Source organism: Lampris incognitus, chromosome 20 (genome assembly GCF_029633865.1).
Source record: "Lampris incognitus isolate fLamInc1 chromosome 20, fLamInc1.hap2, whole genome shotgun sequence".
NCBI lineage: Eukaryota > Metazoa > Chordata > Actinopteri > Lampriformes > Lampridae > Lampris > Lampris incognitus.
In genome coordinates, this window is record NC_079230.1 from 10,712,387 (window position 1) to 10,738,706 (window position 26,320).

Consider the following 26,320-nt stretch of genomic DNA (forward strand, 5'->3'; position numbering starts at 1 on the left):
CCCTGCTAGCATTAAGAAAGCATCTTTACCAGTACCAATAATCAAACGATTAGGGATAAGGTTTTGTTTTTGGCCTGTACATATGTGTGTGTGTGTGAGTGTGTGTGTTTAAAATTTTATATGTGTGTTGGGTTTGCATGTGTATAAATGCATAAATAGTGATATGTTTGCTGTGTGTGGGTATGTCTATGCAGGAGGGGATGCATTTGTGTGTGTGTGTGTGTGTGTGTGTGTGTGTGTGTGTGTGTGTGTGTGTGTGTGTGTGTGTGTGTGTGTGTGTGTGTGTGTAACCTACAGCCACTGTCTCTTCCCAGCGGGCCCTTTCCCCAGCCAGTCCAGATACCAGTTCCCCTGCACGTTCCAATTTGAGTTCTGTATCCTGCAACTTTCTCCTCAAATCCTCTTTGGTAGCCAGCTTCTCATCATACTGCCTTTTCAGCTGTTCTAGTTTCTCACCAACCTGCAAACACACACACACACACACACACACACACACACACACACACACACACACACACACACACACACACACACACACACACACACAAACACTGTAAAATAGTACAAAAAATAAGTCATCATATCAGTGCTCATATGTAAATGTATACAAGGGCCCTGCACGAGGAGCTTGTGGCTCCATACCTCTCGTAGTTTCCTCTGGGCCTCTACCAGGGCGGCTTGTTTCTCTGCCAGCTGTGCCATGGCTTCATGCACGCGGATGCGCTTCGGCTCCACCACCCTGTAAATACGTCCGTATACCTGGAAGGGTGCAGGGCAGATGCTACGCATTTGAAAAGTGTAACCAAGTTAAATTTTTACAGACATTTTAAAAGTGATTTCAATGCCAGCTAGATCAATAAATAACAAGATTTCTTGGTTAAATAAATGTTAAAATGAAAAAAAAACAAAAAACAAAAAACAAAAAAAAAACCTCTAGATCATAGGTCTGTGTGCACAGGTAGATTTCTAAAAAAAAACAAAAAAAAAACAGCCCAACAAGAAACCGTAATACATATTTCTTAGGCTTCATAAACTGAATCTAAGATGTAAAAGGTTTTAATTAACTTTATGTCTGAACGTTTAAGGTTGAGAATTAATGTCAAATAATTTAATACATTTTAAAACTTCTTGAAGGCCTTACCTATTGGTAATTATTTGTTAAATATTAAGGGTCTGATGGATAAGCCATCAGCTTCTGAAACTGACTGATGTGAATTGAAATCTTCACTGGACAGATAAATGCATTCTAGGGGCTGGTCATCAATGCCAAGGTGCCTGTAAGCAAGGCACCAGACTCCAAAGACTGTTCCAGCAGTGCTACACTACACTACACGGTCGCATGCGTGGAGCTTTGTGCATGTGTAGCTTTGTGTGAGTTTTCCTTGGGAGATACTGTACGCTGAAAATGTCGAACTCCGGTAACAGAGTGCAGTTACATAGAAAAGGGGTCCTTTCTCCTTTTTTGTCTGTATATATCTACAGGCTGCATACCAATATTGTGCCTGTGTGATGTGCATGTGTGTGTGTGCGTGAGAGAGGAAGTGTATACTGATGATGGTCAGTTGACATCTGACCTCCATGGCTCTGACCCACATGCAGAGGGACTTGGCGGCCAGTGACACCCTGCCAATGATCTCTGGCTGGAAGTCAGCCTGGGTGCAGTACACGCCTATTTTTTTCAGTACGCCGTCCGAGATGTTGTCCTTGTCAAAGTGAACCAGTGTCTTGATGAAGTTCCCCTCACCTGAGGATAGGGGGAGGCGGGAGGGGACACATACGTCAAGAGAACACATGCAAAGCTCAGAAAGTCAGAAAAGTGTGAAAATGTCTATTTGTTTCTCTCTTTACCTATCTCTCAGTGTTATTCATTTCAAAGGGTTGTCATTTTCTTTTACGCTGTTTTATCTATTTATTGTTTTTTGTTAGTAATGTTATATATTTACTGCTTCCACTCTGCTAGTCCATCTCTATTTGTTTGCCATTTTTTGTATCTTCACTTATCTCCTCTCCACCTGTCTATCCCAACCCCCACTCCTCAATCCACTGCCCTCTCTCACCCAGCTGCCTCTTAGCCTCTGCCCAGGTGGGCTCCTTGCCCTGGAGGATCATGACAGCCTGCATCACCGTCTCCACCAGTGCTGGGGGACGGCCATATGACTTGATCTCAGTCATGTCCTTTTTATTCAGAGACTCCAGGGCCTAATGAGCAAATGAAAGCAGAGGGGGGTGTCAGGGCATACTGGGTCAAGATTTGTTCCATAAATGTGTATGTTTACATATTGACTAACAAACTGATACGGACATTTAATCCTACTTCAAAGAAAGTCATTTAATAGCCTTTACCTGAGGTCAAAAGTAGTAAGCACAGTAAATCCTACATTTTTGGTCAATACATCCTTTTATTTGAACAAATTATATATCTTGATCATATTTCTTTCAGCTTTTTGGAAACAATGCATGTAAATACAAACATAAAAACAGCTAACAGACAACTCTCAGAAGCGATGGCAAATACAAACTCTTCTGTTGTGGTGTTCTGTAATTAAATGTGAAAAATAAAACAATACAAAGATGGTAGGAGTAAATCTGACATGCTTGCTTGAGGATTGTCATTACAGCAATCAGACAAGGACAATTACAAGAAAGTGGGTTTTTGAAGCTACCTTTATTGCATTGGTAATAATCAGTATAGGTTTGATCTATTATAAAAAAGATCCTTGTATACCAGGGTTTTAGTGAAATAATTTTATTTTGAAATGCTTTAATCAAAACATTAAAATATTCTGTGATGGCCTGGTGGTCTGTCCAGGGTGTCGCCACGACTGTCACCCAATTACTGCTGGGATAGGCTTCAGCATCCCCGTGACCCTGGGAGCAGGATAAGCGGTTTGGATAATGAATGAATGAATGAATAATCAAAATATTTCCTTAACTGATTACTCCCAATGTTCAAGGAAATTAGTTTGCCTGTAAACATACTCCATGTACTGTAGAGAGACAGACACAGCACTTAACAACAATCAGGCAAGTACAAGGCCACAGAATAGAGATAAAACAGAAATATGGAAAGAGTCAAGATCAAACATCCAAGCATCAAAGTGTGGAACATTAAGCCAATTAGTCCACCACAGAGATCATTAAACAGACACACAAAAGCACAAAGAGAACAGACTAAGCCAAGCAGGCTGAAGAGAGAGGAACATAAAAGGAGCAACGGCTCAGATTCCAACCTTCATAGCCTCCTCCAGGGCAGGCAGGGCTTCGTCCAGGTCTCTCTGGGCATTTTCAGCCATGGCCTTACATTTCACCTCCTCTGCGCCGATCTTTTCACTATGGGCACTTACAGCCTAGACACATACACATATATCGCTACTTAATACCAATGTGAAGATACTGGCTAAAGCCTAAGCTCACTGTTTAGGGACAGTGCTTCCAGTTATAATTTCCCCAGACCAGACTGGATTTGTCAAAAGCAGGCACTCTTTTTTTTAATCTTATCCATCTTTTTAACATTCTTTATTCTAAGCCTTCTCAGACTCCAGAGGTGGTGGTATCATTTGACATGGAAAAGGCTTTCGACTGGGTGGAGTGGGCCTACCTTTTTTTTTTACTTGGCAAAAATTTGGTCTCGGTGATCATTTTATATCCTGGGTCAGATTACTGTACTAGTCCCCGAAGGCCTAAATACGTACAAATGATATAATCGCTTCATATTTTCAGTTACAAAGAATAACTAGACAGGGGTGCCCTTTAAGCCCCCTCCTCTTTGTGATAGCAATAGACCCTCTGGCCATAGCCCTGCGTAGCGACCACAACATCCGCGGTTTTCATAGAGACAAGGAACATATCACTCCAGATATGTTTGACACAAGTGAGGCAAGCATAATTCCCCCCATCCTACCCCTCACCCCATCCATCCCCAGGGGGCTTGCACCTTCTGCTGCTCATCAGCCTCCCTCTTCTGTTGGGCGATGACAACCAGGTACTCCTCACACTGCTTCTGAAACTCAGCCACCTTCTTCTTGGCCTCCTCCAGCTCTACTGACATGGTCTCTACCTTCTCCCGGGTATCGTCGATCTTTGACAGGCCATTGCGCAGTTTGTTAAGCTGCTCCCCTAGTTCGCTGCGCTTCTCTGCCAGCAGTCTGGATGGAGAGGAACACACAAATACACACATGTATAAGCACGCACATGAACACATGCAATTAGAGGTGTGACAGAGTGACTGTAATACAGATATGTACATACGAGAGTTGAAAGGACTAAGATGAAGCTATTTATTTCTGGGAGCTTTTTATTTATAGAAGAAGTCAGACTGACAGCCACGTAAATGACCACAAGCTGATGGTTAAAAGAAAAAAGTCATATAGCAAAGGACACAAAGAGAAAGACATGGATGACAAATAAGAAAAAACAAAGATTTTCAGTCCCTCTCCTTGTGAGCTTAAGTTCTTACCTTTAAAGATGGATGAAAAAAAAAGCACATATACATGCTCATGCATCCATCACGTAAACCTGGCAAAGATTTGTGCTTGGGTGAAACTTTAATTCACTCTAAAGGATTCAAAGCTGTTACTTTTTTATTACTTCCTTGCACTTTGGAAAAGTTCCACCAGAAATTTGCATATACTCTTACATTTCCTGCCAGTATCTACTATTTTTTTGGGGGGGGGTGTTCCCCTTTTTTCCTCCCCAATTGTATTTGGCCAATTACCCTATTTTCCAAGCCATCCCGGGTGCTGCTCCACCCCCTCTGCCAAGCCAGGAAGGACCGCAGACTATCACACGCCTCCTCCGATACATGTGGAGTCGCCAGCCGCTTCTTTTCACCTGACAAAGTTTCACCAGGGGGATGTAGTGCATGGGAGGATCACACTATTCCCCCCAGTTCCCCCTTCCCCCTGAAAAGGCGCTCCGACTGACCAGAGGAGGTGCTAGTGCAGTGACCAGGACACATACCTACATTCGACTTCCCACCCGCAGACACGGCCAATTGTGTCTATAGGGACGCCTGACCAAGCTGGAGGTAACACAGGGATTCAAACAGGCGATCCTCGTGTTGGTAGGTAATGCCAGTATCCACTATTAACAATGGTTACGGCACATTTGTCAGTTCCAGGCCCCCAGAATAAAGCGGGCACACATCTGAAGCCAACCTGTAGACTAATTTTGATTCACAACTGACTTTGGCTCATTGCCTCTGCAATTCAACTGGGTTGTAACACAAATCTGTGTTTAGTGCCAATGCAACCCCCCACTCTGCAAAGGACAATCTCTACTCCTGTGTCATAGGGTTAGCTTTTGGCAAGTATCATGGTGATTCTGAAATGAATTAACTATGGCTTTTATGGGCCAAAGGAGGAGAGAACTGAAGAATTTGGTAGTGACTTTTTTTGTCAATTTTTTATTTGGTATGACAAGTGAGAGCTGCGGAGTCAAGAAGAAACATGCGTGCGTGCGTGTGTGTGTATGTATGAATTTGTGCACTGTTTCTCCTCAAATCCTTAGCCTCTAGCTAACTTTTAAAAAGAAGGAACAAAGAAGGAAGTCAAGAAAAAGACACAATCTGGTTGGAATTCATAGAGAAAGGTAGCTGGAGTATTCTGTGACAAAAGAATGCCGTTGCGGGTAAATGGCAAAGTATACAAATCAATGGTTAGGCCTGTCCTCTATGGTATGGAAGCAGTGACAACAACAGAGGCTAGAATCTACATTACAGGTAGTAGAGATGAACATGTTGCGTTGGTCCTTGGGAGTGACTAGAAAATACCGGAAGAGAAACGAAGAAGTGAGAGCTACATTCAAGACCAGAGGAATGGATGAGAAGTTGAGAGAGACAAGACTGAGATGGTTTGGACATGTACAGAGAGGAGGCATAGACTATATAGGAAAGAAGGTACTGGACCTGGAAATACCTTGCAAAAGAAAAAGAGGAAATCCAAGGAAAAGATGGACAGACCAGATAGGAAGACATAACGGGGGGTTGGACTGCGGGAGAGGGATGCATCAGACAGAAAGCTATGGAGGGCAAAAAGCCGCTGTGGCAACCCCTGAGAAACGGGGAACAAGCTGAAAGAAGATGCAATTGTCCTATGTCCAAAAGTAATACATCATTTTCTGTTTTAATTTGGACCAAAGTCTAGCATTCATTAATTAACTTAATCGGATGGCCTAGAGCGCAATTACAATAGTTCATGTGAGTTGATGAGCACAAACTGAACAAAATAAACAACAAAAGCGCAACAAAAAGGCAGCTGTGTATTTTGAGCGTTAACTTCTTTTTCAGTCCAGTTGTATCATTTGAATTTGTTACTGGTACCCTCTTGGTGACTGAACGGGAAAGGCTAAGCAATACAAAGGCCAACAGCTGTGCTATTTGGCATTGGGTAGGATAGGACAGGCCAAAACATCTCCTTTATTTGAAATTTAGATTAATCATTTAAAGTTTAACCCAGCCACTGAGGATGCACAAGCCGGTGCATTCTTAGTGCCAGTTCCAAGCCCGGATAAACGGGGAGGGTTGTGTCAGGTAGGGCATCTGGCATAAAACCTTTGCCAAATCAATATGCGGATCATAAATCAATCTCCACACCGGATCGGTCGAGGTCCGGGTTACCAATGACCACCATCAGTACTGTTGGCCAGCAAGGTGCTGGTGGAAACTATGCTACTGTTGGGCGAAGGAGAGGGAGAGGGGGACGGCATGTCCAGAGGCAGCAGGAGAGAAGAAAGGGTAGGAGTGTGGATGTGAGGGTCAGAATTTTGAATGCTGGCACTATGACTGGTAAAGGGAGAGAGCTGGCTGATATGGAGAGAAGGAAAGTAGATATAATGTGTGTACAAGAGACCAGGTGGAAGGGGAGTAATGCCAGGAGCATCAGAGGTGGGTTCAAACTCTTCTACCATGGTGTGGCTGGGAGGAGAAATGGGGTAGGGATAATTCTGAGGGAAGAGTATGTCAAGAATGTGTTGGGGGTGAAGAGAGGGAGGACAGTGGCATGTTGAGGATGCAAGGAGTAAAGGTGACGAAGACATATGAGTTTAAATACTTGGGGTTAACTGTTCAAAGTAACGGGGAGTGCATAAGAGAGGTGAAGAAGAGAGTGTAGGCAGGGTGGAATGGGTGGAGAAGAGTGTCAGGAGTGATGTGCGACAGAAGGGTACCAGCAAGAGTTAAAGGAAAGGTTTACAAGACAGTAGTGAGACCAGCTATGTTGCATGGTTAGGAGACAGTGGCACTGACGAAAAGACAGGAGGCAGAGCTGGAGGTTACAGAGTTGAAGATGTTAAGATTTTCATTGGGAGTGATGAAGGACAGGATTAGGAACAAGTATATTAGAGGGACAGCTCAGGTTGGATAGTTTGGAGACAAAGCAAGAGAGGCAAGATTGAGATTATTTGGACATATGTGGAAGAGAGATGCTGGGTATATTGGGAGAAGGATGATGAATATGGAGCTGCCAGGGAAGAGGAAAAGAGGAAGGCCAAAGAGGAGGTTTATGGATGTGGTGAGGGAGGACATGCAGGTGGATGGCTTGACAGAGGAAGATGCAGAGAACAGGAAGATATGGAAACAGATGATCTGCTGTGGCGACCCCTAACGGGAGCAGCCAAAAGTAGTAGTAGTAGTATTTCTCACTGTGGCCTTTATACATGACACATTTATACATAAACATATTTTTGTAATACTAGATCTCTGTATGGGCAAATATTGACTGTCAGTATTTATCAGTTTACAAAAATGCAAAGATCTATGTGTACAGAGGAATGTGAGAAGATAGACAAGAATAAGTGAAGGGGAAAGCGTCCAAGTGGAGCCTACTTCTTATATTCAGACACCAGCTCCAGGTAGTTGGTAGGGGTCACATAGTTGTGTCTCCTCAGCTCCACTTTCATCTTCTGGGAGAATTGGGCCACCGACTGGTGAATGGTCACAAAGATACTAGCCACCTTGGTCTGGATCTGGATTAATGTAGTGTAGGTATATATAAAAGAAAGTTAAAAATGCCAAAACCTGATTTGTATGATTCTAATGCAACATCATCCGCTAGCAGGCTCATCAGGATTTCACAAATACTCTTGTGGATCATGCTTCTAATTTTACATCATAGTTATGTTCTGACAGGGTTAGAGTAAATAATTATTCTCAAAATTTCAAAGTGTGGAATTGTGTGGTATATACTCAAATCAATGAAGAAACTACTTAGAATAAATACTGTAGGACTTCCAGTATGGCGACCGAGTGAAGCAAACACACAGAGAGCAGCTCCTGAGCAATTTCTTAAATCCTTACTATTCACATCGTCAGTAAACATCAAACGTACTGTGTTGCAGGAACAGGCTACAAATTTAAGTTTTAATAGTCTGGCAAAGATAAGACCGGTGCCCAGAGAGGAAAAATTATGACCACGGACCCTGCCATGCCTCCAGAGCCTAAGCTAACAATGGCTACCGCACCTGAAGTAGCCAACTTCAATCTGACCATTGCCCACCTGATATCTGAACCAGAGAAGAATAGAGCAGCGATTTGTGCTGAAATACAAGCTTCACTGTCTCCTATTCAAACGACTTTAAATCAAGGTGGAGGATTTTGGCTCTGGTATGATTGCAATGGATATTGCCCTCTCCAATCGTAGCGACAGGCTAACCAGCACTGAAATACAGCTGAAACAACTCAAAACTGAAAACAGTCACCTTAAAACACTTGAACAACCAAGACAGTCATTATAACTGTTTTAGTTTTCAAAGTTTAATAACTTTGTGAAAAAAAAATAAAGATACAGAACTGCTGCTCCCTGAATGCTCCTAAAATTGCATTAAAATTTTTAGATCAATTGCACAAAAAAAGTAGTTATGAATGACTGCTGGGATAGGCTTCAGCATCCCTGCGACCCTGAGAGCAGGATAAGCGGTTTGGATAATGGAATGGAATAAGATCTACCTAAAATGACCATGAGCGGTCAAAATGTCCACTTGTAATTTGCGCGTGATCGTGCACGTCATGTCACTACATATTTATGATGTGTTTTGGTCATATCATTTCCTTCGTGAAGTTCATTGCTCTGTCCTAGAAAAAAAAACAAAAAACTAGCGTTCTCCAGTGCAGAGTAATAGTCTAAACTTGATTTTTTGATTATTTCCAACATGTCTGGTTAAAGACGTCATTACAGACGCACCATGACTACCACTGAGGCGTTGCAGTATTTACAGGCGTTGGACAGCGGCGATTTTAAATTGTTTGAAAAATAGTATTAAAGTTGTTAAAATGTTAATTTTGGTGTCAGTTGTATCTTTTTTCTTTTTTGCAATGAACAATTTTATTAACGTTTTTCAAAGAGAAAGACAAGACAGAAAAAGAAATAATAATAATAATAATAAAATGAAAATAATTTAAAAAATGAAATAAAATTACCCCTCAAAATTCAGTAACAATACCATATACAGCATTCAATACACAATTCCACCTCTACGTTCTTGTTGACCAAGCCACAAATGGGTCCCAGGTAAGCTCAAATTGGTCTATCTTGTCCAAAAGAGAGCATGAGACCCTCTCATAGCTAGCCAGCTGATCCATATTTGTAGCCCACTCTTCATAGGGAGGGGGGTATTATTTTTTCCAGTGTCTCAACAGTATACATTTGGCAGTTGTGGTGGCCAGGATAATCCACCTCTTTTTAAAGGAGGTGAGGCCAGAGTCCTTGAGTTCCGTTGTTAAGCCCAACATAAACAGCTTTATGGTGATTGGGATTTGCCTCTTAATAACTTCAAATAAAACTTGTTGAATGTTATTCCACCAGTCCTTTAGTGCCGGCCATAACCAAAGTACATGTGAAATAGAGGCACCAGCTTCCTTACATCTCCAACAGCAGTCATCTGGTAGGAGATTCTTCCTATGCAATTTTTGTGGTGTCCAGTGCCATCTATGAATTATTTTTAGTTGGATAAATGTATTTCCTTCTTCTTTGTACATAGTATTCAAGTTAATTAAGCATTAATTAATTCCACTCGGCAGGGGAAATGTCCGGAGCCAGCGCTTTTACCCATTGATCCTTAACCTTGTTTAAAGGGTCAGATATTTGTTCCTGTAGCATGCAGTAAATTTTTGGAGCTACTCCATTTTGGGATGATGCCTTTGTTAGGAGCTCCTCAATTGGACTGCCTGTCGAACAGACAAGGGGACGTCCTAGTGATTTGGACAAAGCACTTTGTATTTGAATAAATTTCCAAAATTGATTCCATGGGAGATTATACTTAACTGAAATTTGATCAAAGCGTAAGCAATGTTTAGTATGTTCATCAAATAGATCAGATATACAGCTAATCCCTACCTCATGCCACAGTTTTCAATGGACAGCCTTGCGTTTATTATGCCACAGGGGGGCCTGGGGAGATTTATAAAAGTCCCAGTGCCCTGCTCTGTGCAACTTCACATATGTCGTACATGATACCACTTTTAATGACCGCCGCTCTTTTAGGTGACAGGCATGGGCGCAAGTCCATGAATACTGGGATGGCATCCAGCGCTTTACCTGTGCCCCTGTCCATAAGGTTAGTGGCTGTGTCAGGAAGGGCATTCGACATGACATTTTTCCAAATCAATGTTGCAGCCATTAATTTTGCTTTTGGTAAATGCTTTTGCGCTTGTGTTATTCCTTCAAATTTATTAAAAGGAAGTGTAATATATGTTTATTACTGTATATTACTGTTATGGATTGCGTTGATTTCTGGTGTGATAGAAGCTTGGTGCGCACCTTTGCACACGGCCCTTGCTTGTCATTTGGGACACATGACATGATGTGAGACGGGAGTAGTTGGGGCACTAAATGTCGGGTGATGCAAAAAGTCTTTTGACCGCTATTTAAGTTAATTTCATGCCATAAGTGTTTGTTTTTTTTTCCTGTTGCATTATTATGTTAATTTAGAAACAAGTTTGGAACATTTTTGAGTTTGTAAATAAATAATTATTTTTGAAGTGGCAACCTTTTTTTTGTTTTTTGGAAGTGAGTCAAAGCCAACCCCCCTTCAAAGCCCATGGCTTTTATTGTAGAAAAGCCAACACAATCAGTATACGCACTGACAAGACCATATTGGATCAGTCGAGGCCCAGGTTAACAACAGCTACCATTGGTGCTGTGCCCTCACTGATGGAAACTATGAAATCCGCTGTGGCGACCCCTGAAAAAGAGGGAACAAGCCGAAAGAAGGAGCTCCTGTAGCGACGTGTTACCACCCAATGTCGTCGTCTGGGATTAACGATGTTGTACATGACATCAAAATCAAAATATTTTGTACATGATACAGTGGGAGTGCAGGAATGAGGAGACGGAGAGATCTAGTCGAGTCAATTTCGTTTACTCTCCACACAAAACAACACCGATACAGCACCATCTCCCATGGCAACCGGCTAACCGCTAGGCTGCTGCAAACATGGCTCACCCCAGAAACCCTCTGCGGTACCTACAGCGGCACTCTGAATGTCCGCCTTAAAGGAGCAGCAGCCCCTGGTCAATCTACCCTCATTTGTGTATCACCACAATACCACGTTAAATGAGTGCCGCTCTTTTAGCAACGCATTACCACCCGACCTTGTCGTTTGGGATTAACAATGTTGTTTCAGACATCAAAATATGTCCGCGGTGGTGTAGCGGTCTGAGCATCGGCTTTGTGTGTCGACGCAGTTGCCCACTGGGGACCGTGGGTTCGCGCCCCGGTCTCGTCAGATCCGACTAAGGCCGGACTCGATGAAGCAGCAATAATTGGCAACGCTGTCTTCGGGAGGGGGGCGGAGTTGGCTTGTGTTCGTCACATGAGTGGTTTGGCAGTGGTTCGGCCTGGATTCGCCTTGTCACAGAAGTGGCGAGGCGTCTCCTTCAAGACTGCCGGCCGAAGAAATGCAGTTGGCGAACGCATGCAGTATGAGGGTGGGAGTTTGAATTAAAATAGGGATCGATTGGCCACTAAATTGGGAGAAAAAACAAATAAATTTATGTACACAGGTACTATTTAATAAAGATGCCAGTTGGGGACCTGTGAGGCGTCTGTTTCTCAAACTAGAGACTCTAATGTACTTATCTTCTTGCTCAGTTGTGCAACGCGGCCTCCCACTTCTTTTTCTACTCTGGTTAGAGCCTGTTTGTGCTGTCCTCTGAAGGGAGTAGTACACACCGGTATAGGAAATCTTCAATTTCTTAGCAATTTCTCGCATGGAATAGCCTTCATTTCTAAGAACAAGAATAGACTGTCGAGTTTCAGATGAAAGTTCTCTTTTTCTGGCCATTTTGAGCGTTTAATTGACCCCACAAATGTGATGCTCCAGAAACTCAATCTGCTCAAAGAAGTGCCCATCCAACCAATCCAACTTGTGGGAGCTGCTTCTGGAAGCGTGGGGTGCAATTTCTCCAGATTACCTCAACAAATTAACAGCTAGAATGCCAAAGGTCTGCAATGCTGTAATTGCTGCAAATGGAGGATTCTTTGAAGAAAGCAAAGTTTGATGTAAAAAAAATCTTATTTCAAATACAAATCATTATTTCTAACCTTGTCAATGTCTTGACTCTATTTTCTATTCATTTCACAACATATGGTGGTGAATAAGTGTGACTTTTCATGGAAAACACAAAATTGTTTGGGTGATCCCAAACTTTTGAACGGTAGTGTATATATTAAAAAGAAATGTTGTACATGACACCACGTTTAATGACCACCACTCATTTAGTGCGTTCATGCACAACACTGACAATAACACTCTGCAGTGGAAATTGTGTTCTCTGTTTGAACTGACAACCTGTTGTATAGTTTGTGGTGGATCGACGTTAGGCTCTTTGGTGTGGGAGTGGGAGAAAGATGGAGAAACTAACGGTACGGAGTCAGTTTTGTAACTAACGTTATGGGATGCTTTTCTTACCAACTGAGAGGGTTTTATGGCATCTGGCATGCTCCTCTTACCTTAGAAAAGTGGTCTGACTCCTTGACGCTTCTCTTCTGTGTTTGTGTTGTTGGAGTGAGAGTCATGCGGTGCTATATGAAAAACGACGGATATCTAAGCCGACAATCGGCCATACCAATAATCGCTTGATCCTTAATGTAGATTTTATGAAGAAACTTATATTGTCACTTCCCGATTTACACACTCGCAAGCTAATATTTGGAGGGGGCATTAATTGTGTGATGGATCCCAGTCCAGACAGATCTAGCTCTAGAACAGTTACACCTTCCAAGATGTCGCAAGTGCTGGCTACCTTTATGGATCAGTGTGGCTGTGTCGACCCATGGAGATTCTCTCATCCAACTGATAAGCATTATACTTTTTATTCACATGTCCATAATTCTTACTCCCATATAGATTATTTCTTTATAGATAAGACACTTCTTCCCACTGCAACCTCAGTTGAACACTCCTCTATGGTTAATTCTGACCTCTCCCTTGTGATACTTGACTTAAGCCTTGAAAACCATCATAGAGAGAGTCTCTTCTGGAGATTGGATTCCATGTTTCTGTCTGACGCTAAATTTTGTAATCTTATCACCCAGTCTATTAACCTCTTTGTGGAGACTAACAACACTGACGATACCAGTCAATCTTTACTATGGGGAACCCTTATGATGAACAAAATGAAACGATATTTCATTTCATTTCATGTATGTAAGTGCATGAAATGAAATGACAAATAAATGTTCCTGATGCCTGATTCCTTAAGGCATTCCTTAGGGGCGAGATAATTTCATATGCTGCTCACAATAACAAGGCATGAAAGAGACGACAACGTGAGCTTACAGAGCCAATAGCTAATCTAGACCGCCGATGTTCCATTTCACCATCTCCTGGACTGTTAAAGGAGAGACTTGCTCTCCAAACTAAATCCAATCTTTTGTCCAAAAAGAATGCAGAGAAGATGCTGCTTAAAGCTCGGGGAACATTGTACGAACATGGGGATAAGGCAGGGCGCCTTCTCGCACATCAGCTGAAGGGCAGGATGGCCTCACAACAAATTCTCAAATAACCAATAATTGGTTACACTTTACTTTAAGGGATCGGAAATTACCTAGTAATTTCCTAGTAATAAGGTGGTAATTATCACATAATTTCTTAGAAATAAGGTTGAAATTACCTTGTAATTTGGGTTAGGGTTAGGGTTTAGGGTTGGCTGTAAAATTACCTGTAAAAACTACCACCTTATTTCTCGGAAATTACAAGGTAATTTCAACCTTATTTCTAAGAAAGTACATGATAATTATAACCTTATTACTAGGAAATTACTAGGTAATTTCCGACCCCCTAAAATAAAGTGTTACCCAATAATTCAGGTTTACTGACATCTAACCCCTCTGAAATGAATGAGACTTTCAGAGCCTATTATTTTGATCTATACAAATCTGACTCACCTGACGATGCTGACATGTTAAACTTCTTTAATGGGCTCAATGTTCCTAAATTAATGCTGGAACAGCACAAAAACTTGAAGACACAGCTAAATCTTAACAAAATAATGGACGCCACCAAGTTAATGCAGAAAGGGAAATCGTCAGGACCGGACGGCTATCCTGCGGAGTTTTATAAGAAGTTTTCCAATCAGTTAGCACCTTTGCTTTTAGAAATGTTTGAGGACTGTCTCCAAAAAAGTACACAACCACCAACACATAACCAAGCCTCTATTTCACTGATCCTTAAAAAGGACAAAGATCTCAATTTTGCTCTTCTTATCGAACTATTTTGCTTCTTAATGTAGACGAAAAGCTACTTGCTAAAGTCCTTGCAGGTAGAATTGAGACTATTTTGCCCTCTATAATTTCCATTGACCAAACAGGATTTATTAAAAACCGTCATTCCGTCATAAACATGCGAAGACTTCTTAATATAATTAACTCCCCGGCCCCTCTGTCTAATCCTGAGGTGGTTATATCTCTTGATGAAGAAAAAACTTTTGATCGAGTTGAGTGGAGCCATCTGTTCTTCACATTAAAGCAATTTGGGTTTGGAGAGAAATTTGCATCCTGGATACACTTACTATATTCTTCCCCACAGGCCTGCATATGCACCAACAATTGGTGATCACAATTCTTTCCCCTCTCACATGGGAGACGTCAAGGACACCCTCTTCAGACTTGCTTTCATCTGTGATTTATGATGTTTGTTTTTCTTCCCCTTTTATATCTGTCTAAGTCGGAGAGTACCGCTGGCATCGTGTGTGGCTGCCGTTTCTCCCTCTCGTAGTCCCCCTTCCTATCCACCCCTGTATGTCTGTGTTGTGTTTATCTGTTGTCTTGTTTCACCCCATTTATTGTAAAGCGACTTTGAGCGTTAGAAAAGCGCCATATTAAGTTTAATTTATTATTATTATGCCCGATTTCCCCCCTCCCTTTCGCCATCGTTATTGAACCTCTATCAACTGCTCTTAAAACTAATAAGTTTGTTTTCAGGTATCAAAAGAGGTGGTGCCGAGCCTGCAGATGACCTGCTCCTTTACGTTTCTGATCCAACAAGTCCCATTCCGCATATTTTAACCACTCTCCAATCCTTTAGTAACTTTTCTGGGTTAAAACTAAATATACAGAAAAGTGAATGCTTTCCTATTAATCAACTGGCCCAAGAAATACCCCAGTCTTGTATTCCCTTCAAATTATCTAGCACCCGGTTAGGAATAAATATTACTACTTCCATCCACTCTCTATGTGAGGAAAATCTTACAGCTCTAACAACAAAAGTGAAAACTGATATGCAGAGATGGAACAGCCTACCCCTCTCCCTAGCAGGTAGAGTACAATCCATTAAAATGAACGTGCTCCTAATGCCTACCTATTTCTTTTACCTAAAAACTTCTTTCGTGAATTGGCCTCATCCATCCATTATCCGAACCGCTTATCCTGCTCTGAGAGTCACGGGGATGCTGGAGCCTATCCTAGCAGTCATTGGGTGGCAGGTGGGGAAACACCCTGGACAGGCCACCAAGCCATCACACAGGGCCCACACACACACACACACACACACACACACACACACACGCACACACACATTCATACCGAGGGACAATTTTTTTTAGTAAGACCTACATGTCTTTGGGCTGTGGGAGGAAATCAGAGCACCCGGAGGAAACCCACGCAGACACGGGGAGAACATGAAAACTCCACACAGAGGACGACCCAGGACGACCCCCCCAAGGTTGACCTACCCTGCGGCTCGAAGCCAGGACCTTCTTGCTGTGAGGCGACTGTGTTAACCACTGCGCAACCGTGCCCAATTGGCTTCAATAATTTCAAATTTTATATGGGGGAGTAAAATCCCAAGTAATCGTAAATCTCTGCTCCAGAGAGGGGGGACTCGGTCTACCAAATTTTAAATTATATGACTGGGCCACTAACATGCATAAAATTGCACTCTGGATCTCAGACACTGATGATAACTGGATTCAATTAGAAGCTAACTCTTGTCATTCTTCATCACTAAAAGCCCTGGTGTGTAGCAGTCTTCCATTTAAGCCTAGACAGCACTCCTCTGACCCCATAGTAATTACCACTTTGAAAATCTGGAAACAAATTAGGCAACAGATCAACTGGACTTCTCTGCCCCTAGCTACACCTATCTGCAACAATCAACTCTTTCAACCAGCCAAGATTTGAGATTTGCCGCCTGGCGCAGACAAGGCCTATCCTGCCTGGGTGACCTTTATGTTGATGGACTGTTTGCTAGCTTTGCACAATTATGTTCCACGTTCAAACTTGAACATTCTGATCTGTTTAGGTATTTCAAAATTTGCAACTTTGCCAAATCCAGAACCCCAGCATTTCTGCAGGCTCTGCCAGGCTCGGGCATTGACCATCTTCTTACAGCTACTGACTTGTCAAAAGGCCATATTTCTTTTATACACAATCTTTTATCAGCAGCGACTCCCCCAACTCTGCATAACATCAAGACAGGCTGGGAGACTGAACTAGGTATCACTCTGTCCGATGATTGGTGGGACACTGCAATACATGCAATACACTCATCCTCCTCTTGTGCAAGGCTTAGCCTCATTCAATTCAGAGTACTTCATAGGATCCGTTTTAGTAAAGCAAGATCATCGAAGATTTACCCAAACCTCTCTGATATTTGTGACAGATGCTCTCAGGCACCAGCAGACGTGACTCATATGTTCTGGTCATGCCCGAGTTTGACAGAAGTGCCGGCCTACCGGACTGCTGACACCGGGCTGCAGTTGAAGGATGTGGTGTTCGACGACACCGGGGCCACACTTCTCTGTGACATCTCCGTGGGTCAGCCCCGGCCAATGGTGTCCATGGGCTGGCGGCGATGGTTTTTCGACGCCATCCATGGCCTTTCACACCCAGGCGTGAAGGCGTCAACAAAGTTGGTGGGGGCCAAGTTCGTGTGGCATAGCCTCAGGAAGGACGTCAAGGACTGGGTAGGCACCTGCGTGGCGTGTCAGTACTCCAAGGTTCACTGCCACACCAAGGCACCCCTGGTGCTGTTCCAAGTGCCTGGGAGGTGTTTCGACCATGTCAGTGTGGACCTAGTAGGACCCCTTCCCTCCTCCCATGGTTTCACTCATCTCCTTACCATGGTGGACAGGACAACTAGGTGGCCAGAGGCTATTCCGTTGTCAACCACCATGTCTGCTGAGGTGGCCCGGGCAAAAGGTCCTGGGTAGCCCGGTTTGGCACACCATCTGACCTCACTTCTGACCGGGGCCTGCAGTTCACATCCGAGCTCTGGACTGCAATTGCTGAAAGCCTAGGGGTGAAGCTGCACCGCTGGACAGCGTACATTAAGGCCACTCTTCAGGCCAGCCTCACAAACAGTAGCTGGGTCGACCAGCTCCATGGCTCATGCTTGGCCTGCGGACCGCCCCTAAGGAAGACCTCCAGTCCTCGTTGGCTGAGCTGGTTTACGGCCAGCCACTGCGGGTCCCGGGGGAATTTCTTCCAGATGGCGCAGCACCCTGGTCTGCTGCCCGCCAACGGGCTGTGTTCCAGGACGTTGCCGGCGTTTTCACTCCAGTCCCAACTTCGCGGCACAGCCTCCCTCAGTCTTACATCCTCAAGGACCTGCAGTTGGCCAGGTACATCTTCATCCGGCATGACGCCCACCGTACCCCCCTGCGGCCCCCCTACGATGGCCCCTTCCGTGTCCTGGCGACAGGGGCTAAGAACTTTGTTGTGGATGTCGGTGGTAAGCAGGAGTGGGTTTCAGCGGACCGCCTCAAGCCGGCTCACCTGGACTTGGACAGATCGGTTCAACTGGCCCAGCCCCCTTGGCGTGGACGCCCCCCTGCCCCTACACCCGTCAAGAGGAGCCGTTTTGGCTGCATTATTCGTCCTCTGCCACGTTGATTTTTTTTCTTTTTGTCATGGTGAATTCTGGGGGGGCGTGTAGTGACCTACTTGCATTTTACATATTCACCAAGCGTGCCAGAGACGCTCCCTTTAAGACAGCGGGCGGGGGTTAGCAAGGGGTATTGTGGGTAGACACGAGGCTGGGGTTTTTAGTGGAATCAATTGTCGACTTAGAGTTTGTTGGAGGAAATAAACAACCCCATGGCTGTGTAGTCAAAAGGAGAAGTGGCCTCGCCTCCTTTCTTTCATCCTCCACACTGTAATAATTATGCAAATTGCAGTTTTAACCTGAATGCAATTCGGTCTGAATGAAGTGAATAAATTGAGAACAAATAGACTCCATCCCAAGCTAACTGATTACTTGCACTATCTAAGTTTATTTTTTGCCGAGGGGATAATAATGTACAATAAACATACCACAGCATAGATTTACTCTTGAGAGGTTACAAGAATATTGAAGTTACTATGTCAACCCTGGAGAAAAAAGGGGACAATAATACCCTAATGTGAAATGAGGTCTGGTTGACAGCCTTGCAAATGTTCTTAAATTCAGGTCTTTTTCAATGGTCACTGAAATCAAAGCCCCTTCTTGTAAAAAACAGGAAAAAAGTACCTTTCCTCTTGTCCTATTGGATAGGCTCAGGTTGATGCTTCCATTCCAGACAAACCTCCATCTCCCCTCTCTCTCACCCCCCTCCCCTGGTTCAAAGGGTGCTGCACTCACAGGTCAGCCAGCTAGCCCTTGAGGCTCTGATGGATCAACAGGTCCTCTTAAAGACCCAAACACATCAGACGCTGTGGTCTGAGCAGTCAGCTGCCAAAGGCTATTAAAACATAGTCGTTGAGGGAGAGTGTAGTGTCGGTGTGTTTGTTTGCATGTCTCACCCCCTCTGCTGAACCCAGAGCCAGTCCATCCAGGTACCGCTCAGCCACCTCTAGCAGTGCGTCTCTGGGCCACTCACAGAACCAGTCGATGGTGGTGCAGTTGATCAATGCCGGGTACTGACGAATACGGTTCCTGTTGGCAATCACACTTGTCAGTTAAAGCTAATCTGCCAGTAAGAGAAATATGCTTCACAATTATTCAGACTGCTTGTATGGTGATTGGCGGTCTTTATACACATATGAAAATCATGAAAAAAAGCACTCACGGTATGCAAATATCCTTTCTTGATTTGGTGCATGTAAACTACATATCCTATTTACAGTAACCTGGATAAACTCTTATTTAGGGCTGGGTTCAAAAAATTTATCTCCCGATTCAGAATTGATCTTCATTTCATTGAGCAATTATTGATCCATAAATCCAGAGATCGATCTTTTATGCCTTTTCCTGCAGCTTCAACCGGCAACAAGATCTCACGCAGCAAGCGCTCTCGTACGAGATCTTGCTAGACCGCACATGAATCATGTCAGGAGCTGCTCCACTCAAGTTCCGCCAGGTCTAAAAGCAGATGTCTGGTTGCGTTTCGGATTTAAAAAACATGATGAAAGAGAAGAGCTGGATAAAAGCAAAGCTATATGTAAGCTGTGCAATGTGGAGGTGAAATATTCTGGAAATACCACAAATCTACGAAACCACTCACCGAGACATCACCCAGACTTACAATATGGAAAAGTGGATCCGAAACGAGCCTCGATGGAGAAGACACTTGTTTGTAAATTAGCATCCACTTCTCAGCGTGCCCAAAAAATAACCAGCACTGTCACAAGTTTCATATGCAAGGACATACGTCCCTACAGCATTGTTGAAAATGCTGGCTTTCGAAGCCTCATCAGTGTACTAAAGCCACGCTACGTTTTACTGACACGCAAACAGTTGAAGTGAAATGATAATCCCAAACATGTACGAGGATGTGAAACATGACATTGCAACATCACCTCAGGCAGCAGAGAGAGTCGCCATAACATGTGACAGCTGGACATCCAGAGCAATGGATTCATACCTGACAATCACTTGTCACTATATTAACGGTGACTGGAGTCTCATGTCTCATGTTCTACAGACTAGGGCGATTGAAACCAGCCACACTTCAAGTAATCTAGCTGACTTGTTGTCCGAGGCGATACAAGAGTGGGAGCTTACAAAGAAAGACCCAGCCATCACAACAGACAATGCTGCAAATATGGCCCGCGCTGTGCAATCGATGGAGCTGTTGCATATCGGCTGTTTTGTGCACATACTAAACTTGGCCTCACAAGCAGCTCTCAAGCAAAGCGGTACCTCTGTGTCCTCGGGACCAGTGTGCCTTCTGAGAGACTGTTCTCAACCGCTGGCGATATTGTTACTGCACAAATGAGCTGCCTCACTCCGCAACATGTAGATCAGCTCCTTTTCTTGCAGAAAAACCTTACCATCTCCAAGCAGTCACGAAGAAGCAGTCACGAAGGGTTTTAGTTTCACGGGCTTTACAGTTACTGTCCAGAGGTTTTTTTGTTCCCCAAAAATACCCTAATTTCTAATGCAAATAAGCTATTTGGGACAATCACTGTGTAAGTTTTCCTGTGATGCTTGTTTACAGGTATGTTTGTAGCCACCTTATTTACACTAGCTGCGCTACAGAAAGCACTTTTTGTAGTGTCTTGAGTTGCACAACTTGTGTTGTTTAATGCTTGTCATGTACAGCATCACATTTTGAATAAAAGTACATTAATGTAACTGCTTTGGGGTCCATTCTTAATGTAAACATTGTTATTTTTAATAATGCAAAAGGTTAGAGGGTTCTTTGTACCATTTACAGCATTAGTTCTCTGAGAATTTCTTTCATATTCAAGCAAAATTGGTATTGTAACTAAAATATCCCTCATCGAATCGGAAATCGAATCGTGACCTTGTGAATCAGAATCGAATCGTTTTGGGAAATCAGTTGTGATACCCAGCCCTACTTATCCCAGTATAGAGAAACATAGACTAGAACCCTGGATATGCTGAGGGTAACCAGAATACTATGGCATGTAAACACCCTTATCCTGCCAACTGTATTTTTCTTCCTGTGTACTGTACAACCTCTGTCTTGCAAAGCAGTATGGTATAATTTGTGTAAAACATCCAAACATGGTGGCAAACTGTAGACATGCTAAGCTGTCCCAGGATTACAGTGAGTAAAAAACAGAACTGTGGTTTTCAATCTAGAAAGTCATTTATATTTTGGGTTTTTGTTATAAGACTTTCATAGGGATACAAGTTAGTATCTGGAATACTGTATGCATACATATAAACATAGTTGCTGTTCTTCTGTAACCAGCTGGCTGCCTTTCATGATCTTAAGTACCATACAATGGGTGTGTACATTGTATGGCCCATCCTCTGCTCCACCCCTTCTGCCGATCCGGGAGGGCTGCAGACTACCATATGCCTCCTCCGATACATGTGGAGTCTTCTCACCTGACAGTGAGGAGTTTTGCCAGGGGGACATAGCACATGGGAGGATCAAGCTATTCCCCCGAGTTCCCCCTCCCCCCCCGAACAGGCGCCCTGATCGACCACAGGAAGCGCTAGTGCAGCGACCAGGACACATCCTGCTTCCCACTTCCCACCCGCAGACACGGCCAACTGTGTCTGTAGGGACGCCCAACCAAGCTGGAGGTAACACGGGGACACTGTAGAGGTTTTTTTTTTGGGGGGGGGTTCCCTATCTGATGTGAGGGTCTAAGGACAGGATGTTGTATTACTGTAAAGCTCCCTGAAGTAAATTTGTGATATTGGGCTATACAAATAAAACTGACTTGACTTGACGTGGGTTAAATAGGTAATAAACCCTTTATTATATATTTTTTTCCCTTGGGGTGGTAAAACCGAATGAACAGCAAACAAAAAAGACCGAATCACACAGATGCTTTGAAGGGGGAAAAAACCTTTTGGGCTTTCTTCCAGGTTTATGGTCATCCCCCCACCCCCTTCCCCCGATTTGCTGATATTATATGAAGAAATCCAGCACACAGGCAGCTCTGTACTGTGTTGCCGACACACGTGGCATCCAGCACTTGAGAGCAATAAAATATGACCCAAGTAAAAAAGGCAACACACCTAAAACGAACTGATGGATCAGCTGAAGCACAAACTGGTGTCCTGCTTTTTTCAAATGGGAACTTGCTGTAACCGAACCTGATTCGTGTTTACATTCATCATTTCAGCATTCAACACTTAGATGATCATTATTACTATTGGTTTATGTTTCGAAGTCGAACATAGTGTTTGCTGATTTAGCTTTTTGATTCTATTTAGTTATTTCGGAAGCCAAATTCAGCTTATGTTGTCATTCCAGTTTTAATCAAATTATTTCAGCATTTTTAGTCATTTTTTTATATTTTCCAAGAATGGTAAGATGATAACTGTGGTGCCTGCAGAACGTTTTGAATGGGGAGGCCAAAGAGGGTCCAGTGACTTTTGGGGGTTGTCCCTCAAATTGATTGTAAAACCTGGTGCATCTTCTTTATAATACAGTTGCAGCTTATGTGGCTGTGCAGTCAAGAGCATAAGGACACATAATTTGGTAAATGAATGTTTATGAAAATAAGAAACCAGTTTCAAGTCATTAAGAAGCAAAAATATTGTTCTCACCCAGCCCGTTCCCCCACTCTCCTCTTGTTCTCCACCACTTTTTTCAGCTCTTCTAAAATGTGAGGGATTTTGGAGTACTTGAGGTTTAACACAAATGTTTAATTATACTTTAAGGCAACTCTGAAATATATGAAATGATGGATAGAAACATTAAGAAACTCACAAGAATTTCTGTTTGAGTGTATGTATGTGCACGCTGATGTGTTTGTGTGAGCTTGAAAATATGTGCACTGTATACCGTATTTCCCAGACTATAAATTGTTGTTTTTGTACTCATCTGGCTGGTCCTGGGAGTTAAATTCCAAAGCGCCTCATACAGTGTAATTCTGTCGGATGAACACACTGCATTTCAACATTTCAAGTGACTTACATTTTTTCCCTGCAACAATGCTTTTATTGCTGAGTGCGACTTATACTTCGGTGACTTGTAGCCCAGGAAATACAGAATGTGGATCACACAAATGGCAGCGAACAATAATAAGTTGTTCACTTGCATGTGAAGTGAGAAGCCCAGTTTTCATGAAAGCGACAAGTGGGAATAGGACGACCTGGTATTTCTTGTTAGATAAAATGTGGCGTCTAAATCTAACGCTGTGTTGTTAGGGCAACAATTCAAATGGACTCACTGGAAAGCATTTGAAAAGTGTTGCATAACCGAGTCCTTGCTCTCCACTCTGAGAGTACTCCAAAGACACTACATCGTGGCTGACCCACTTTGGTTCTTCTCCAAAGTCCTGGGTGTCCACAACTTGAATAGAAGGTGAATGCACTACAACTAAACACAAGTGATTAATTTCTCCATCGTCTTTATCGACATAAAAGGGACCATCCATGTAGGTTTTTTCTCCGTACGTTTCGAGGACTAACATCTATTTATAGATATTATGAAACAGGAGAGAGCAGTGGTGGGGTGATAGGGGTGAGACAGGGGTACATGGGAGAGGGAATGGGAGGAATCAAGAGGAGATCGGAGGAGAGCTGTGAGGAGGCAGAGGACAGAAGAGCAAGGTCTAGAGAGGAGAGAAGACAGCAGGTTTAGGAGAGGAGGGGGGAGGCCAGGACATACAGCATACACTGTAGTGCATACAATGTCTACTCCCGCCTTTACAGTGTGTAAGCAGGGCAGCGTGTAGCAGGGGTGATAGGCTGGTAGCTACCTGAAGGGCTCACCCACTGGACTCATACAGAGCACGATGTGCAGGTTGTTCCTGACTCGCTCTATCAGGTAGGCGAACATGGCGTCATGCGTTTCTGTCACATTGTCCCTCCTGGCAGAGTCTGACAAGGCGCTACACACCTGGATAGAGAAAGCAACTTGTTACAGTCTCCAGGTTGTAACTGCATTATAGTGCAACCTGTTCAAATTGCTGGTGTTAACGCTTACTTTTTTACCTTTTTTAACTTTTCCTTTTGGTAGATTTTGAGTATGTTTTCACTGCCACACCAGTTAAGCTCTTGATATAGTTCTGACCATATGTAACATTTGAATACGTGTTTAAATCTGTTTGTTTGCAACTGTAATTCTTAAAATGTGATGAATTTCAACATATGAATGGTTATAAGAAGGCTTTTTTTGTCTGTCTTTAAAGGCCTACCTGGTAATACTTGAAAGTTTAAACAGTAAAGTTGCAAATATAGAGGGAGTCCGAAGTTGTACAACAGTCAGAGGGGTTTGAATGTAAACCCTTGCATTGAAATAATGATAGTAAATTTAAATAAAAAATGGCAGTACTGATTCCAGCTAGCTTAATGTCTGCTGGCTGGGTTCTTTAATGTGGCAAACATTTGAGATTGAATGTGTTTAAAGTCCCTGTGGTAGACAAAGGTTTGATAGGTTATAATTTAAACAATTCGGTTCGTCAGTGAAGTTCTGGCCAAACTTAAATCTTGATATTAATTACGTGAACAAGCAAACAAACAATGCATAAATGGACAAAACAGAATTAAACAGAGAAAATATGTCTGTTAGACAGACACAGAAAGAGTTACGTAACAATTAACAGACCTGCAAAGCGAAGATGACAGATAGACAGGAAGGACTGTTAAGACCAAGAATAAATTGATAGACAAATGAATCAAAAGACAAAGCAATAGATTGACTGACACACACACACACACACAGATAGAGAGATCGACTGACCTATAGATTAAAAAAACAACAACTACAAAACATCAACAACCAAACAAACCACTTATAGTTATTCTAGCACAAAGCATTATCTCCCAGGGTTGTCTCTACACATCTGACCTCCAGCAGGCCAGTAGCAGGGCAAGCTGGAACACATGAAGTACCTCATCAAACTCGTCCTGCTTGTACAGGTTTGGCACCTCTCCAGAACTCAGGATGTTGTTAATGTCTTCCAGGAAGGACTCAACTACAATCTGGGTGTCGTTGAACAGAAACACGGTGGGCTTGTTGTCCACACCGGTCAGACGATACAGCCTTTTGATATCTGGGGATGAGGACAGTGCAGTCACAATCATTCATTCATTATCCAAACTGCTTATCCTTACTCAGGGTTGCGGGGATGCTGGAGCCTATCCCAGCAGTTATTGGGCAGCAGGTGAGGAGACACCCTGGACAAGCCGCCAGTCCATCACAGGGCCCAGTCACACAAATGTGTGTGTGTGTGTATATATATATATATATATATATATATATATATATACATATAAAAATAAACCAGTGAGTCAAGTAAATTTCAAATTACTTGACTCACTGTATTATTTTGCTCCTTACTTGTTGAGCACTTTCCCTACTGTTGACTGTTTCTTTTAACAAAATTTTATATATATAATCCAGTGAGTCAGATAAATTCTTTATGAGACAGTACAAGCCTGTTTCATGCCTTAAGCAATCACCAACTGTCAATAAAGCTACTCGAGGACAGCTGATGATTACTTATGGCATGAAACAGGCTTGTACTGTCTCATAAAGAATTTACTTGACTCACTGGATTATTTCGCTCCTTATTTGTTGAGCACTTTCCCTACCATTGAGTGTTTCTTTAAACAAAGTTATATATATATATATATATATATATATATATATATATATATATACACTACCGTTCAAAAGTTTGGGATCACCCAAACAATTTTGTGTTTTCCATGAAAAGTCACACTTATTCACCACCATATGTTGTGAAATGAATAGAAAATAGAGTCAAGACATTGACAAGGTTAGAAATAATGATTTGTATTTGAAATAAGATTTTTTTTACATCAAACTTTGCTTTCGTCAAAGAATCCTCCATTTGCAGCAATTACAGCATTGCAGACCTTTGGCATTCTAGCTGTTAATTTGTTGAGGTAATCTGGAGAAATTGCACCCCACGCTTCCAGAAGCAGCTCCCACAAGTTGGATTGGTTGGATGGGCACTTCTTTGAGCAGATTGAGTTTCTGGAGCATCACATTTGTGGGGTCAA

At 42.9% G+C, this 26,320-nt stretch overlaps 1 protein-coding gene across 1 annotated transcript in view; it reads right to left on the bottom strand.

Moving 5' to 3' along the window:
• dnah2 (dynein, axonemal, heavy chain 2) overlaps positions 1–26,320 on the bottom strand; it is a 223,342-nt gene that overhangs the window by 45,208 nt on the left and 151,814 nt on the right. Inside the window, exons 56-65 of the mRNA XM_056300849.1 lie at positions 25,184–25,344; positions 24,049–24,188; positions 19,216–19,348; positions 7,823–7,962; positions 3,935–4,145; positions 3,231–3,347; positions 2,058–2,199; positions 1,575–1,744; positions 643–759; positions 296–460 (exon numbers count right to left, since the gene is read on the bottom strand). Of these exons, the coding sequence (XP_056156824.1) occupies positions 296–460; positions 643–759; positions 1,575–1,744; positions 2,058–2,199; positions 3,231–3,347; positions 3,935–4,145; positions 7,823–7,962; positions 19,216–19,348; positions 24,049–24,188; positions 25,184–25,344 (1,496 nt within the window). The remainder of the gene's footprint in view (positions 1–295; positions 461–642; positions 760–1,574; positions 1,745–2,057; positions 2,200–3,230; positions 3,348–3,934; positions 4,146–7,822; positions 7,963–19,215; positions 19,349–24,048; positions 24,189–25,183; positions 25,345–26,320) is intronic.